The following is a 15,936-nucleotide window of genomic DNA, read 5'->3' on the forward strand; positions in this document are numbered from 1 at the left end:
CTGTGATACGCTCTACCAAACAGCTGTTTTAGTACAGTACAAACTGATAGTTCATTTTGCCATCTTGAGGATTGCCACCAATACATGTCGATTTATACATCTAATGTAACACTTCACCAATTTTTTGTATGGGTAAAAAGACTTTTTTTTTTTCTGCAGAAAGCAATAGGTGACACTCTCATTTATTTCCCTGAGATTTTTACACCAATATCTGATGATGTAGTTTTGCCTACAGTCACTAGTGCTCACATAACATAAGTAAACAGTTTGTCTGGCAATGAAAATATAAGCCTTTGTTTTGAATGCAGAACAGAAGCTGCACAAATTGGCAGGATGAATTTCTACATCCACTCCTCTTAATAGACTTAAAGCACACTGTTATGTTTGTCTGAAAGATGAAGTTAGGTCAACATCAGTCATAATGCTAAAGAATTCCACCTTAATATATGATTTTCTTGTAAACATAGAGGGAAGCTTGCACCATCTTCATGTAACTAACCAAAAAAGGCTGGGAAAAACTTTGCTTTACTCTTGGGTAAGGTAAGAGACAGGAAACAGAGAATCATATTCTAAGGTATTTAATTAAACTTTCTGATGCTCAAGCACAGTATAACCTTCTGACCCAGAAGCACCATTTTACTATCCTCCTATTATCATTGTTATTAGATATTGTAATTATTAATAATTAACATTACTGTAGTAATAATATCGAATAAAAATATTTTTTAAAATAGCTTAACTAATTCTCTGAATTTTCAAGGTAAAAATGTCAAAGGTACCACAGCAAGTTTTGATTCTGGATTTAATAGGAGTTTACTGGTTTCGAACAGTACGAAAATCCAACTCTCAGTTCAAAAAGCATGCCTTAACAATTTAGTCAGCTGTTCGGCACTTACAGACTCAGTGAACCAGTGTGAACACTTTAACAACAGGCTTTTTGGTAGTTCATCAAAAAGTGGTTTAAGTGGTAGTCCCCTTTCTATGAGTAGCCCAAGAACTGGGGATTACATTAAACTTCTGATACGACAAAATAGTAGAAAAGAATGAACACATAATTAAGAGTAAGGGTGAGCAGGAAGAACTGTGTGGGTACAAACTGAGAAAAGATGGAACTTGCACTAATTGTACCCTGGGGATAGAACACTATAGGAAGTTTCACAATTAACTGTGGCTGCAGATGAAAGCAAACAGCTTGGGATCTTTGGCTACAGCTGAAGAAATTCTTCCTTCTGTGCCTTTCTTCATCCATACATGAAAGAAGTTTTGACATAGCAAAGTATCAGATTATTAAAAGCAGCTAAGTGTAAGCAATACACACAGGCCATGAAAGTGCTAGCAGAAAGTAGTATCTTCGTCATCTCAGGAAGTGGCAGAAACTTCCAGTGGCGTAAAGCTGTAACTAGTTATGGACAGGGAACACTGTGCTGCTGTTCTTCACTGTTAACATTTTTCCCCTGTTCTGTTTCCTTCTTTAGGTTCATTGTATTACACCGTTGTTTTAGACTATTGCATACTTGACTCTGGTAATCAGGTGAGAGTGGTAACGCTGTGAGGGCTAATCCAAGCCATCCCTCAAGGAGCATAATACACACTGTTCCAGTATCAACCTAAGTGAAGATGTTGTTTCCTTTTTATGTGCAATAGTGTATTTTAGGGAAGTTCCTCTTTATCCCTACTTTGGTCATACTGGTAAAAGAAAATGATTGATCGTTAAGTTAATATAACACATTACTTGCATCGCTTGTCTGCATCCTGAGGGCAGACCAAGCTGAGTTTCACTCTGAACTTTATCCAGTCATGTTCACTCAGGTTGGCTTGAAGCACAATATTTTGGGGTCTATTCAGTCTCCAGAAGGGCTGTGGGCTTTTTTTGTCTACTTATCTGCCAGTTCCTCTGTGTGATTTGCCAGAGCAGGGCAGTTCTTATCTGTACTGAAATTCGCACCTTTCCCACTTTCTCTCTAATCAAAATGCAAGTATATAGAGCTTGAATAAAAAAGTTTATTCAAGCCAGTGATATCATTTATAGATCAGTATTTAGCAATAAGACAATTACTTTCACAGATCCTTTGACTTCTTTCCCCCTCTACAAAATGCTTTACTCTGCAGTTACTAATTTCCTGGTTTTAACATATTCATAACCAGATTCTCATACACTCTCAAACTCTTCAGGCATATTAAAACCTGTGTGTGAGAACTGAGAGCTTGTGACAACAGAGTAGCACTAACTTTAGTATGACTTTAATATCTATTTCAGATTATGACAACATTGGAAGATGTTTATTTGCTTGACATTCTTGAGCATCAGCCAGGATGGTTCTTCCAGCATCTAGAAGATATGCTTTAAAAACTTTGACCTCTGTTACTATGTCCTGAACAAAGAAGCACATGAAACACTGACTGAGAATGGCTGCCTACGGCAGCATGTCTGAGAAGGTGAGGTTCCTAGAAATTTGATAAGATCATACTTTTTATGTTTTCCTGTATCACTTCCAAGCTGAAAATACAGTTTGGATAAACGTAAGCAGAATGGTGACCTAGACGCAGAACATGCAGTAAAGGATTATTTCTTTCCAAGTGTGTGCAACACAAAACTTACCAAGACACCCTGCAGCTATAGGTTTCTAACTTCTATGTTACAGACAGTTGTAAGCTGTATGTGTGCATACACTCATACAGTTTATAACTGTCTATATATGTCACAGACCCTCACTTTGCTGGGCCAGTGCTACTTTGCTCTATCTTCCCTATCTTGCTCCTTCATTTTCAGAGTCCTAGGTACATCCAGAGGAATTTTAGCTCTCAGTGAATCAGTTTCAGTTTACCCATTCCCCTCAGAATGCCACCTTCGTAAAGGCAGGAATAGCCCAAGTCCATAGTCCTCATCTAAAATTCCTTGAGTTGAGAATTGAATAAATGTAGACACTGTTCATCAGATTGGCTAATTCAGGTGTAAAGGTTTCTCCAGGGATTTGTTAGGCTAAGAAAAATGCTGTTGGTACAGTAGCGAGTGTAAGCAGAGCCTGAAGCTCTGAACTGTAACCCTTATTTTAATCTCACCAGAACGTCAATTCATGGCACGGTCCTGCTTGCATCTAAAGCTATGCAGACAGAGCCTGGCAACCACACAACTCCACAGAAGTCGGAGAAGTATGATAGCAATTATTCAGTCACAGGTATTTGCAAAATTTGTGAACACTTTTTTCTAGTTATCCTCAAATGCACGCATACCTCACACTAGACATATCTTGAGCATGAAGTTATTTAGTAGAGGTGCTTTTTCATGCATTAGTTTCTTCATGAATTTATATTTCTTTCTTTTCTTCCACATGTGTGAAGCTTGTGACCAAAAACCTGAATAGAAAGCTTATTTCTTCTTATGATAAGGAAGCTTATTATCTTATTATATTTCTGTATCATCATATATTCTTAGAAAGTAGAACAGAAAAACTATTAATAAATGTAGTGCATAACTAAGGATGAAAGTAGCAACAAAAAAACCTAAATGGAAATGTGCAGATCACCAAAAAAATATAAATAACATTGTCTTTTATGCTTTAACTGAGGAATCTCAGTATCCATGTTTCAATATACTGAACAGTAATTTGCTTTGGATAGTAACAAAAATATGAAATTATAATGTAAAAACATGCATTAAAAAGTAAACCCAGAACTGTTACAGAAATGTATTCAATTTGAAAGATTAGACCAAAATAAACAGCCTTAAGGATTTGTAAAGAACGTAATGTCTACCTATGCTGTGCATATACATGTATTAGATGTATGTGTGTATATATACACGTAAATATAAACTTTGCAATATAGAATATAGACAAGACCTATTTGCTTTAATGCTTGATACGAACATCCAATGAGAGGCACAATGCAACACCTATGATTACAAGATGTTCTTCTGTCTTTATAAGTTTAAAAACTGCCTTGTGATAAAGGACATGTGAAAAAAACAGTATATTGGTAACTCGAAAATTGATATAATCTTTAATGAATTATTAGAACACTTTTGAATTCTACAAAAGAAGAATACAAAAAAAAAAAAAAATAAAGCTTACCTGTATGAATATTCCTGAACTATTTTTGAAATAAACTGAGTAGTACAGTATATTTCCATTAGGCTTTTGAGGAGGAGACCAGAATAGCATTACTGATGTGGAAGTAAGGTTCCTGTACACAACATCTTTTGGTGGATCACTTGGTGCTGGAAAAATGTTAAGTTTAGCATAACTAACTCAAGATTTTGTACATTTTAGTGCCCTAGAAACATCCACTATAGGTTTGACAACGTCCTATGTTAAATTAAATAAATTTCGGATTATGGTATAAAAACTGCTTCTGGAAATGATGAAATAAAATGAGATGCAAATAAATTCTGAAAATGATTTTTTTTTTCCCCAATACATGTTTGTATTTAGCTGCATTTGTAAGCAGATACTCTTATAGAATTTGTCCTGTTCTCACTGCTTTGGGCACATGCTAAGTCTAATTTGAAGCCATGGAAGTTGACTGAGGCCTCTATGCTCTATATACGCTTTCTGGGGGGGCGGGGTGTGAAAGGTTCATGAAAACTAAATTAAAACCATTGTTCTCCTTTTGCTAATTATAATGGAATTTAGGCTCCCAACTCAAGTAAGTATTTCAGATACTTAAGCCTGGACAGTGCAAGCATTTCTGTTTTTACCTTTTGTCAGCCTGTTAAATATGGAGGAAGGACTCCTCTATGTCTTCTTCAGTTAGCCTCTCCTCCTAATAGAATTGCATCATATGGTCTTTTTCAGTAGCACAGCAATGTAGGAAACTCAAATTCGGTTCCTTAAGTTGGTTTAAAAGAATTTAAATCTGTATTTCTTGCCATCCAAGAAAGTGCTCTACACAATGTGCCGCAGAATACCGAACACTACAAACTACCTTCTCTCTCTCGCTTTGTGCTCTTCTAGTTTGTATCAAACACTAATATATTAATTGGAGGCAGAACTCCACAATCAGTTCCTAAAAATCCTGCCCTAAAAAGTCAGTTCACATTTCCACTACAACTTCCAGAGCAAAGACAGGGAATACCTATGACCTGATGACTTAGATAGATAGTCTTTTGAGGGATGGCTTGGATGGCTAATCCTGCCAGAGATTGTGTGTTGGGAAATCAGTTTATCTATGCAGGATGATTCTGAAATATGCCTACATACTATCCATTTTGGAACAGATTATAGCAATAGAATAGATGGGAAAACCAGAAACAATAATTACACTGAATGACTTTCAAAGGACAGTATATACTATGATCCTTCATAAAAGTCATCTACTGTGTTGGAATTATAAAGTCATTAAACTAAATCATTGTACACTTAGAGATTTCATTTTCAAATTAAAACCATCAGACTTGTGATATAGACTCTAAAGAGTATTTTCTGTATTAGAAGTTGTGTCACAGCAAGATAAAGCAAAGAGCTATTAAAATATATTATACAATTAATTTATTTCAAAATTTAAAATTAATTTAGTTTAATCTTACTTGTCTTGAAAGGAAATGCAAAGTTTTGCTCAGTAAATTAACAGAAATACCCATCATAACTTTATAGAGCCATAGATATATGCACAAACAGACACACACACAGACAGACAGGTTGAATGTCTCTTCTTGACTAGTCAAATGCCACTTTTACTTCAGTAGCTTTATTAACTTAAACAAGGCTGACAGAAACTTAAGTCTGAATGAAATGAAAGATTCATACTACATATAAGCTTACCTCCCTCAGAAGTTCTGAATGTTATAGTATCACTTTTTATGTTCCCATCTCCAAATCTTGTACTTGCTGTTAGGTAAGCACTATACTCATAGTTATATTCCAAGTCTATGAACTGCAGTGATGTTTCTGTTACATTAACACTCCTTTTTGACATCTTATTCCTAAAGAAAAGGTTATTTATTAATTATATATAGACACCATTTCTGTATGTATGCAACTGTGGCATACGACACAAAGCTGAAAAATGCAGTATTGTGGTAACTACAAGTATTTTGGCCTTTAAAAAAAGTCTGGGATAACTTTTGTCTTTTATGTAGACAAGCTGACTTTTGTAGTGTTGCATCACAACAGGGCTCTTAATTTTGCTTTAACACCCCCCCTCCAAAACCAGAACAAAATCCCCACAGAAATATATTTGCAAATTACATCAGCAAAGACAATGGTTCTACAGAATTTCAAGGAGAAGCATGTACATCTAGTAACTACTATCAAATGGTTATGTGGTACCCTTGGGAAGGACACAGTAGGGCATAACTAAACTGTCTCTCTGGACAGGAATAGCGAAATATAAAAAGATTATAGCAGAGAGCATGCCCTCCTGTGACTCTGTGAAATTGGTCAGAAGGCTGAAGTTATAAATGGAATAATAGAAGATGATATGGAACAGGAATTAGCTGGTGCTGAGTTAATTCTGGTGGAATGTAGCAGGGGATCAGAATGGAACTCTAGTCAGGTCAAAACCCGCCTAGAAAGACTGTAAGATCTAACATTAATAAAACACTGGTATTAGCATAGGTATGAAATGATTATCAGAAAGTAAAATAAGATACAGAAATAGCTAACTTGAATTCAAAAAGTCTTCTATTCTTTATTAAACTAATTTAATCTTTTATGAAAAATAAATAGCAGGGGAAAAAAGCTAGCTAAAGTTTCATTCCTGATTTCTGTATGAGAGGGTGCCCTGTATCTTTAATGGGATTTCATATGGGGATGATAATTTGACAAGTAAAACTGAGTATATTGCTCCTGAAGTCACTGAGGAGCTCTTCACAAACAAGAGAAAGAGTTCTAATTCTAAAAAAAAGGGAAATGTTGATTCAAAATTAATAGATGGGCTCATTTTCATCCTCTGATCAATGAATGAATGTCCCATTAGAAAAGATCACTGTCTGATACTCCTGAAATAAAGTTATATTAACAACCTATAGGAATGACAAAACATATGAGAATAAAAAAACTAAATTCTCACTACCCCTTTCAGATTTCGAGTGGAATGTCTCTTGACGTGGGAAACGCTCTCAGTAACAGAGAAAGTTGACAACATTTACATTTTTCCCAAACTTCTGACATTCTGAATAGTCAGTAAAGAAATACAAAGGTTCCTGCTGTAGTTACCAAATTCTATACAAAGATAAGACATCTTTTCTTGGATCTGTGCCTGATACATTCTTAGTATGGAAAAACGTTGCTGGCTATAATTTAAGTAAGAAGAAAATCCACAGCTTACTGCTGCAAACACTTCTGGTCTGAATAATTGCATTCTCATAACATCTTATTTTCCAAAAAGCATTTCTAAAATCAGGCAGTTAGGAAGAACAGGATAATATCAAAAGCAATAGCTATATACAAAGTTCAGCATTTTTGTGAATATGCCATTAATACTCTAGAATTGCAGACACAGGGACTATGGGTTTGTAGACTCAAGCTAAACAGAATGTTGCTTTGCTACCTGCTAGCACCCAAAACTACCCTGTCCTGTGACAAATGCCTTGAAAGATAATAACAATGAAAACATTACAGATATTACCGTTTCTATACTCATAGTTGTAGATTCTTCTTCCAAATCCATTAAAGGAAGGTTATAAATTTTTCTATAGCTGTTGCAATATATTTAACAGAAGGAACATTTATTTAACATACATACTGAATTTCTTCTTTCTGCTTTATTGAGAAGCTCTGGGATCAACAGTCTCCCCCAGAATATACTGAATGCCTCCCAAAAGCAGCAACTATGGCATGGCAGTTTACCTTGTCAAATATCACCTTACACTTTATGCACTTTATGAAATTGTATAGACAATTCTGTTAAACACTTAAGATTCCCTTCTCCCTTTCTCCCTCCTCCCCCCTCAAAGAAAAACCCAACCAAACTCCAAGGAAGGGGTGAAGTTGCGTCCCCTTTGAAGGCAACGGGAGTTTTTCTCCACTGTCCTTGCCTCAAGATGATACCTAATGCCTCTCTAATTTTAGATATGGCACAGTAAGGACAGATAAGACAGAGCAAGGAGAATATGGAAGGAAAAAGGACAAGGCTTACTGCAAAAAGTTGTGCGGTTGCTTGATTAAAATATTTAGAAAGATGGGTCAATTAACAGTTTTTAAAAAAATAATTCTTACTAACTCAATTGTCATAATAACAAAAGCAGTAAGCTTTAAGGTGATATAAGGATGAAAACTTGTATAGCCTCAAGTTTTTGAACACAGCCTATTTCAAAACCATTATCCTTATTGTGAATTAACTCTTTCCTAGCTAGAGGATAATCTTTAATTTAATGGGGTTTTTTGTGGTTAAAGAGCACCAGACCTTGCCAATACAGTAGAAATAACAAGACAAACCAAATTTAACTTTTCTGGAAAGAAGATCTCACTCCTGTTTTTATCACCATCTTAACTACCAGCTATAATTAAAAAAAAAAAAATCAGTAGGAACTGAGGCCAAACCTTACCCCCAGACTGTCAAGTAACATTAAAATAATAAATGTAAGCTCAATAGTAGTGTGCTTACAACAACTGCTGATTTGCACATCTGGTTCATATCTCATAAGGTGCACATTAGTATTTGCTTCCTGAACCTTAGCATTAGCAGCAATAAAATGCTGCAGATAAATGCAGTATATTAAAAGTGATCATTAACAAAATCTTTTCTCTCCCAGGAAAAGTTATACAGAGCTTTGAAAAGACACCATATCACTAAACCAAATTAAGTTATGCAGAGAATAGGACAGAAACTGCAAGTTTTAAAGTGACAAAATTTTTAAAGGTGAAAAAGATCCCAGGAGGAATGACAGAAAAAAAAAAATAGGGAAAAAGAAAGGACAGATATAAAAAAACCCCAAACAATACAGTAAATAAAAAATACCTGGTTTAAAATACTCATTTGCTATGAATATCATAAATACAGAATGTAACAGTAGACGTAACTGATGACAAAACAAAGACTCTTAACATTGCTCTTACACACTTTCTACAAAAGGAATCACTATTTCTCTATTTTAAGACTATTTCAAATCTCCTTGACAATTTAGCATAGGCTTGTGTCCTGCCTTACAATAGGCCTAATTTAAATTTTAATTCATTTACCATAACATAACCTTTAGAAAAAAACATTGAAAATGCTTACCAAAGATTTAATACCTCAATTTTCAGCTACTACATTGTATCTGCATTTGTATATATAAAAGGCTAGTATTTTAAGTGCTGGATGAATATTTTTCTCCAAACACGTTTAATCAACACATTGTGTAAGAAAAACCTAACATTCCTGATAGGTTACAGATTAATATTTATCCTCAGAACTACTTCCAGAAAATCTTACCAGACATAAACTGTGTAATAGAGGATAATTCCATTTGGCTCCAGTGGAGGTTTCCATGACAACTTCACAGTGACACCCGACAACTGTTTTACGGAGAGGGATTCTGGAGGAGAACTCGGAGCTATAAAATGAGAGAACAGGACACAACATCTTGTTAAACAACTAAGATCGATGGGATGCACAGCACCCTTAAATAGATTTTTAATTATTTGTGATGGAAAGTGAACTTTGCACGACACCAGTACACTACCCATCAACTACTGTTAAGGCGCAGCTTCTCTTCCGGTTTTGTGACAGATGATAAAAGAAGATTTTGCATGGTGGTGTTAGAACATCTGTTTCTGTGATTCAATGGAAAAAGTACTTCATGAGAAAACAGAGCAACGGGTAGGTCACAGAGATTCACCTACTGTCCAAATACATTGCTGTAATTTTTTTTCTCCTTCTAATAAAAGAGCTTTATAGGTATGAACACACGTAAAATACAGCAAAATAGTTCCCCTGAGGAAAAAGAGGTGTTGTAAAGAATTATACAAAGCACCAAAAGGTGGGAAAATGATTAAGCATAGCATTGAGACATTATAAAAATGGGGGATACTAGGCAGTGGTAAAATCTATTCACTCCATCAAATAAGGACCATATTCACACATTTAACATGTCACAAGGCGAAATATAAAGATAGGCATTGACTGAGACCCTTAAAATTCATTTTAAGATGAACTCCACATGACACCATACCACAAATGTGTAAGGAAACAATGTAAGAAAATGAAAATGTTAGACCGTGTTTGATTGCATTCTGAAGTTCATATAAATACTGCTGAGGAAAAATATGGATATATATGAAAATATGGATATATATGAATTAAGTGATATAGCTTTGTATTAGCATGTTACAGAGAAATAAATCTTTCTTCATCTTGATTCACAGATGTATATGTATCACTATGAAGTAATACTAGAATTACTTTTGTTTTTCTCAAATTAAACTAAGGAGCATCATGCACTAAAAATTCAGGTCATAGCTGTAGTCATGCATGAAAATTGAGAATATGAGCACAGCTATTAGCAAATCTATGAAACATTTGGTCTGAACCTTGGAACACTGTGTTCCTTTGAATAAAGAACATGTGGTGTATTATAAATACTGTTGTTTTTCAGTTGTTCCTTCTTTCACTATTTCAAAAGTTGGCATAAAGGTTTCAGAACTCTCTACATGTAAGAAAAGATATCTTTTATGAACAAAGGTTCACTGAAATCAGTCAATGTCTGTATTTATACTAGCGAAAAATGGTGACAGCTGTATTTAGTGTTTCACTTGTTATATTATCCTCAGTGGCTATATAGTAAAAGATCTGTCATACTGTGAATGTTGTCTGTTTGGCATGTCTAGTTCATGCTACATTTCTTATTCATTGGATAGTTTTGCTGAAGAATAGAATCTACATTCTTCTAAAAAAAAAATCCTCTATGCAAAAGATGCGTTTATCCAAATCTGCTGTTCCCAGTGTGCTCCAGTAACATTACTCTTGAGCAAAGGTTTATTACTGACAGTATGAATGCAAGCCCATCACATCTTAGAGATTTGCAAAGATTCATTGTCATCAAAGGCTAGATCTTAGGCAAGTCAGTGCTCCCTAAGACATGAAAACAGACTTAACTGGGCAACGGATATTTGTGTCAGTGCTCCTTTAGGCTAGATTCCCAGAGACTTCCTCCCTAAGCAATGGAGAAGGACAGACACAGACTCCTTCAAAATCCGAGTCACAGAATCTAAGGTGAGATTCTGCTCTGGATTTATTTCAGGATTCCCCCTCCAGAAATGATAGAGGGGACCAATGGTAACTTCCTACAACTAAATTGGGTACTGAAAGTACAAATATAATTTTAAAGTTCCTCTGGTGATCTATGACCCACTGTACTAATTAGCAGGGGATGCAATGACTGTGTTCTACCCTCAACCTGCAGTGCAGAACACTCTTCTGCTCAATTTGGGAGTCCAGCACTACAGATAATGGACTTTGAGCATTTTCATAATATTAATAATTCTACATCTATACATGTGTATCTTTACATGCATCTGTTTAGAAGAATCCAAAAATCTCCAAACAGAAGAACCAGAAATGTCCCTGGACCATTCAAGCTGGTTTTTGGTAGTTTTCCCGTTCTCCAGGTCTCACGTGTCTGCAGAATCACAGCAGTTAACCATGTGGTTTATTAGATTAAAATAATATTAGTGAATTAAGTTTCTTCAAATTCAGAAGATACTGCTAAGACCAAATGTCCATGCACAGCAACGATGCCATTTCACATAGCTTGTACTCATAAATATATAAAATAATAGATAGATAGATAGATGTTTTGTGTAGACAGATGTAAATATCAATACAGAGATATAATTGCAAAAAAAGTATGTAAAACCAACACATATCTGACATGAAGTGCAAGATTAGTTTAGGACGACAGGCAGACAATGATACATTGCAACTTCTGTTTTGACTTACCATCTTCATCTGTCAGTATATGCAGAGGTGAACTACGAAGGCCCTCCCCCACTGCAGTACTAGCAGACACTTGTACAGTGTATTCTGTATATTTCTTTAAATCTAAATAAAGAAGCAGAATTCAATAAAACAACCATCCACTGGGCCAAATTAGGTTTTTGAATTGACCATTAAGTAGTTCTGAAGTGCTAAATAGGCCAATCATTTACACTTATCTGTGTCTTTAGAGACTGAAATATGCATTAGCAAAACTTGAACACACGGTATTTTGCATGAACAAAAGAAGGGGCGCAGCCCTAATTAACAGTTTATACTTCATATTCCTAGAATGCTCTACAGTTTGTTCTTGGCTTTACTCTAAAAATTTATTAAGGTACTGAGCTCCCAGCATTAACTGCTGTGTCATGCCTCAGTAATAATGGCAGAACATAGGAAAAATGCAAAGGTGAGTGGAAAGGGAAGGATTTCTTTTTATCTGCAATAAGATAGGAAAACATACGTAGATGACTTGAGTGTTTGGTACGATGATAGACATGCAAAGAAATCTGCTGAAGTTCCTTGTACTTTAAACATCTAAAATACAACAAGATTTATATTATAGTATAACATTCATGCCCCATTTCACTATATTACAGCACATCACAACAGGCTATTTCTCAGGACATGTAACGTATCTTTATATAACGACAAGAAGGATGATGTCCAACCAATGAAATAATTGACTTGCATGAGTCTATTGACTCCTTCTCAGAAAAAGTTACAGTTGCCATATTATATACTGGCCTGTTATATGTAGTGTCAAAAGAGTAGTGTTTATGATTCTTTGCTCGGTTCCATTAGTCCTCCTGAGATATATTGTGTAGGTCTGTACGATTCCATTGGGAACAGATGGTGGAAAAAATGATAATTCAATTTCCATGGATGAGATGTTCCTATAGGTTATATTTTCTGGTGCAGAATCAGGAACTAGAAGACAAAATTGAGACTCACAGATTACTGTCAGTTTCATTGGTTTGTTAAGTATCTCCTTAAACCAGTTTAAATGAAACACATTGTGAACATTTGGATTTTTATCCTATTTTTTTGCATAAAATAAATGGTAAAGGAGGCTAATTGGAAGATCAAAACCACGTCAGACACAGTGTAACAACAAGGTACAGGTCATTAAAAAAAAAAAAGGCAATAATCTTAACATGACAGTTAAAAAAATCTCAAGCATGAAACTGAACTTTCCTTCTAACACCCCATTCTTATCACTGCAGTTCTCCAGCTTAGTGTTGGTAGGAAATTTCCTGTGTTGGCTGCCATAACTTACACTTTGTATCACAACTTGCATTTCCTTCATTTTCCTTGGGTGATCTATACAAACTGCGTAAATACTTGTATGGAAAAACAAAGGGAGCTGTAAGGGCCCTGAAAGCAAACCCCCTTCCGGAGGGCCAGTTCAGCAGTAGAGTAGCTGAGGACTGCTGCCTCCTTACTCATTGCCTGCTCCCAGGCAATACTGCAGTGAAGCTGCAGCCAGGGCTGACTGCTGGCCCTGGGAGCTGCTTTCAGCTTTGCCCCTGCCTGAGCTACAGCTCCTGCTGCATCACTACCATAGCTGTGCTTGGCCACGGACCCACTGATCTAGATCCTGACTTGCAAACTGATGTTGCAGCTTGACCTCAGGCTGGCCCCAACACTACAGACCTGCTCAGCTGTCAGCTGGGCTGCGTCTGACTTGGTTAGTGTCACTGAACCTGTTAACTCACTTTCCTGGCTTGACCTCAGAGCTCCCTCATCAATGTGGAGTGTTTAGCAATCTGGACTCTGGGCTGCCCCTTGCTGCCACCCCCAAACCTGCCCTGCTCCCTTCACTGGGGGCTGGTGGGACAAGTCCTAGCTAGTGAAGACACTGCCTTACTGGCCCAGGGATACCCTCAGCTCTTGGCTCCCCCTCCCTTACAAAGCAGGTGGCCCTTGCTGTCTCATGACAATTGGTTTTGTGTGCCTCTGCCTGCCTGTCCCCAAACAAATACATAGATATGTTTGCCATTATCCAAAACTGGACTGACAACATAATGTATCTTATTCCAGAGAATCATAATCATACAGTGACAGCACAATTTACCCAAAAGGTCAAGTAAGCAATGGATATGGTTTTAGGATGCCTTAAATATTCTCATAAATACATTAACATTTGATAAGACTCTGCATTCAAAAGGCTAAATAATTTCTGGTTACACAATATCCAGAAAGGGGATAAACACCATGAGAAGCAGTAAAATCAGCCTACAATTCTGCCTAATTTCATGGTAGAATGGTAACAGAGAACTCCCAAGAGCTCTCCAAACACACCAGCCCATTAATAGGCTGTGTTTCATTCAAAATAATCTATTCTCCATATCCTTCCCTAGTTTTATTCTTGTCATCTCAGAAGTTATTTTTGCAGCTTCTCGAGCTTCTCATCTCTATCATAGGCAGCTGGGATTCAAATTTGTGTTCTGAGCATCAGTGGAGTTAGGCACTGAGAAAGAACCAACTGCGTTAAAATACAACTTAGACAAAAGATGGATGTCTAAGTTAAAGAAAGCAATAAAAAAGGTTATGTCTAAGGACATTGTATCAGTTGGGCAAGGGCCTACATACCTATGTACACATACTAAAAAAGTCCTCAAAAGTAGCACAATGCCTTGGCAGAGCTAGCTTGGTGTTTCTATTACAACTACTGTTTTGTGCAATCTAAAAACTAGATGTTTGTGTCCTGTTCCTCAAGGGATTGAATTAGAAATTGTACTCATGTTTTGAAACTCCTCTCTTCCTACAAAAAATTATTTTCCTTCAAGACACAAGTAATCTTCAAGAACAAACAGTAAAATACATGAAGTCCATCAGGCATAAAACGTCCCACTGTTTTCTTTAATTCTTAAGCTTCCTTATTTCCTTACTTTTGCTTTGTACATGAAAGAGAAAACAAGGTTCAAACTTACTGCTTTGCAAAGCAAACATGTACCTTTGAAATTAATTAAACTGATCTCCTGGGCATCAAAGGTCACCATAAAGCAGTTGATTGGGGAAATATTTTATTTTTTTAAATATATACTCACCAGTTTCAGAAGTTCTCACCAGAAATGGGAAAGATGACTGATTCCCATGGCCAAGTCTAGTGAATGCCCTTACAGAGATGTTGTAGCGAGTATATGGCTTCATTTCACTTAGTGATATACTTGTAAATGATGCATTTTTAATAAACAGATCATTGGAATCACTGTACAGAACTTCATAGTGAGTTATGAGACCATTAGGCTGCTCAGGTGGTAACCATCTCAGATTTATTTGTGTTGCAGTTACATTTATTAACTCTACATTTTGGGGTGGGGAGTCTGGTTCTGCAATACAGAAATCAAAGAGAGAAACCTCTGAGACTTTCAATTAATTGAATATAGGACTGATCTCATAAACCTACTGGAATCTAACACTTAGATTAGCTAACTGTATCAAAAGGGCTACTCCTTTTGCTACCATTTTGCTACTCACTCACTCTCCTTCTCAAAGCTTTACCGATTTTTAACTGTTAATTTTAGTATGTCTTCTTTTCCACTCATAAAACCAGGCATCTTTTTGAATCCCAGACACTTCAGCTTTTCTGGGATTTCTTTTCTAATCCACTTATAAATCTATCCAAAACTGCATTTATTAAGAAATAATCTCTTTTGTCTACTGCTCTCATGCAGACTGATCCTTCAAATTTCCTCAAATTCAGGTTCTCTAAATTTAACTGTATGCCATCTTGCTGCTTTCTTCTTAAATAACCACCCCTCTTATTTCACTCAACCAACCACTGAATGAAAAAAGGGACTGTATGCGCTGTAACTAAATTCCCTTTAGTTTATCGATACAGCTGCTAATCGATGACCACGAAGACGCCAGCGTAAATCTCACATGCACTGGTGTGAAGATCACACACAAAACAAGTCCAGCTCCTGGGTAGCATGTTGGCTAACTCTACTGCCAACACATGAGTTCATGTAACTCCAGTGAGCTAAAAATGCACGGAAGTGTTGAAGGTGCAAGCAGTGCAAGCTGAAGAAAATC

General features: G+C 36.2%; 1 protein-coding gene across 1 annotated transcript in view; it reads right to left on the reverse strand.

The window, feature by feature from the left end:
- PTPRQ (protein tyrosine phosphatase, receptor type, Q) overlaps positions 1–15,936 on the reverse strand; it is a 103,426-nt gene that overhangs the window by 66,534 nt on the left and 20,956 nt on the right. Inside the window, exons 14-19 of the mRNA XM_010023878.1 lie at positions 14,949–15,230; positions 12,643–12,825; positions 11,860–11,961; positions 9,355–9,475; positions 5,760–5,920; positions 4,071–4,216 (exon numbers count right to left, since the gene is read on the reverse strand). Coding sequence (XP_010022180.1) covers positions 4,071–4,216; positions 5,760–5,920; positions 9,355–9,475; positions 11,860–11,961; positions 12,643–12,825; positions 14,949–15,230 — 995 coding nt within the window. The remainder of the gene's footprint in view (positions 1–4,070; positions 4,217–5,759; positions 5,921–9,354; positions 9,476–11,859; positions 11,962–12,642; positions 12,826–14,948; positions 15,231–15,936) is intronic.

This window comes from Nestor notabilis, unplaced genomic scaffold (genome assembly GCF_000696875.1).
Source record: "Nestor notabilis isolate BGI_N333 unplaced genomic scaffold, ASM69687v1 scaffold421, whole genome shotgun sequence".
NCBI lineage: Eukaryota > Metazoa > Chordata > Aves > Psittaciformes > Psittacidae > Nestor > Nestor notabilis.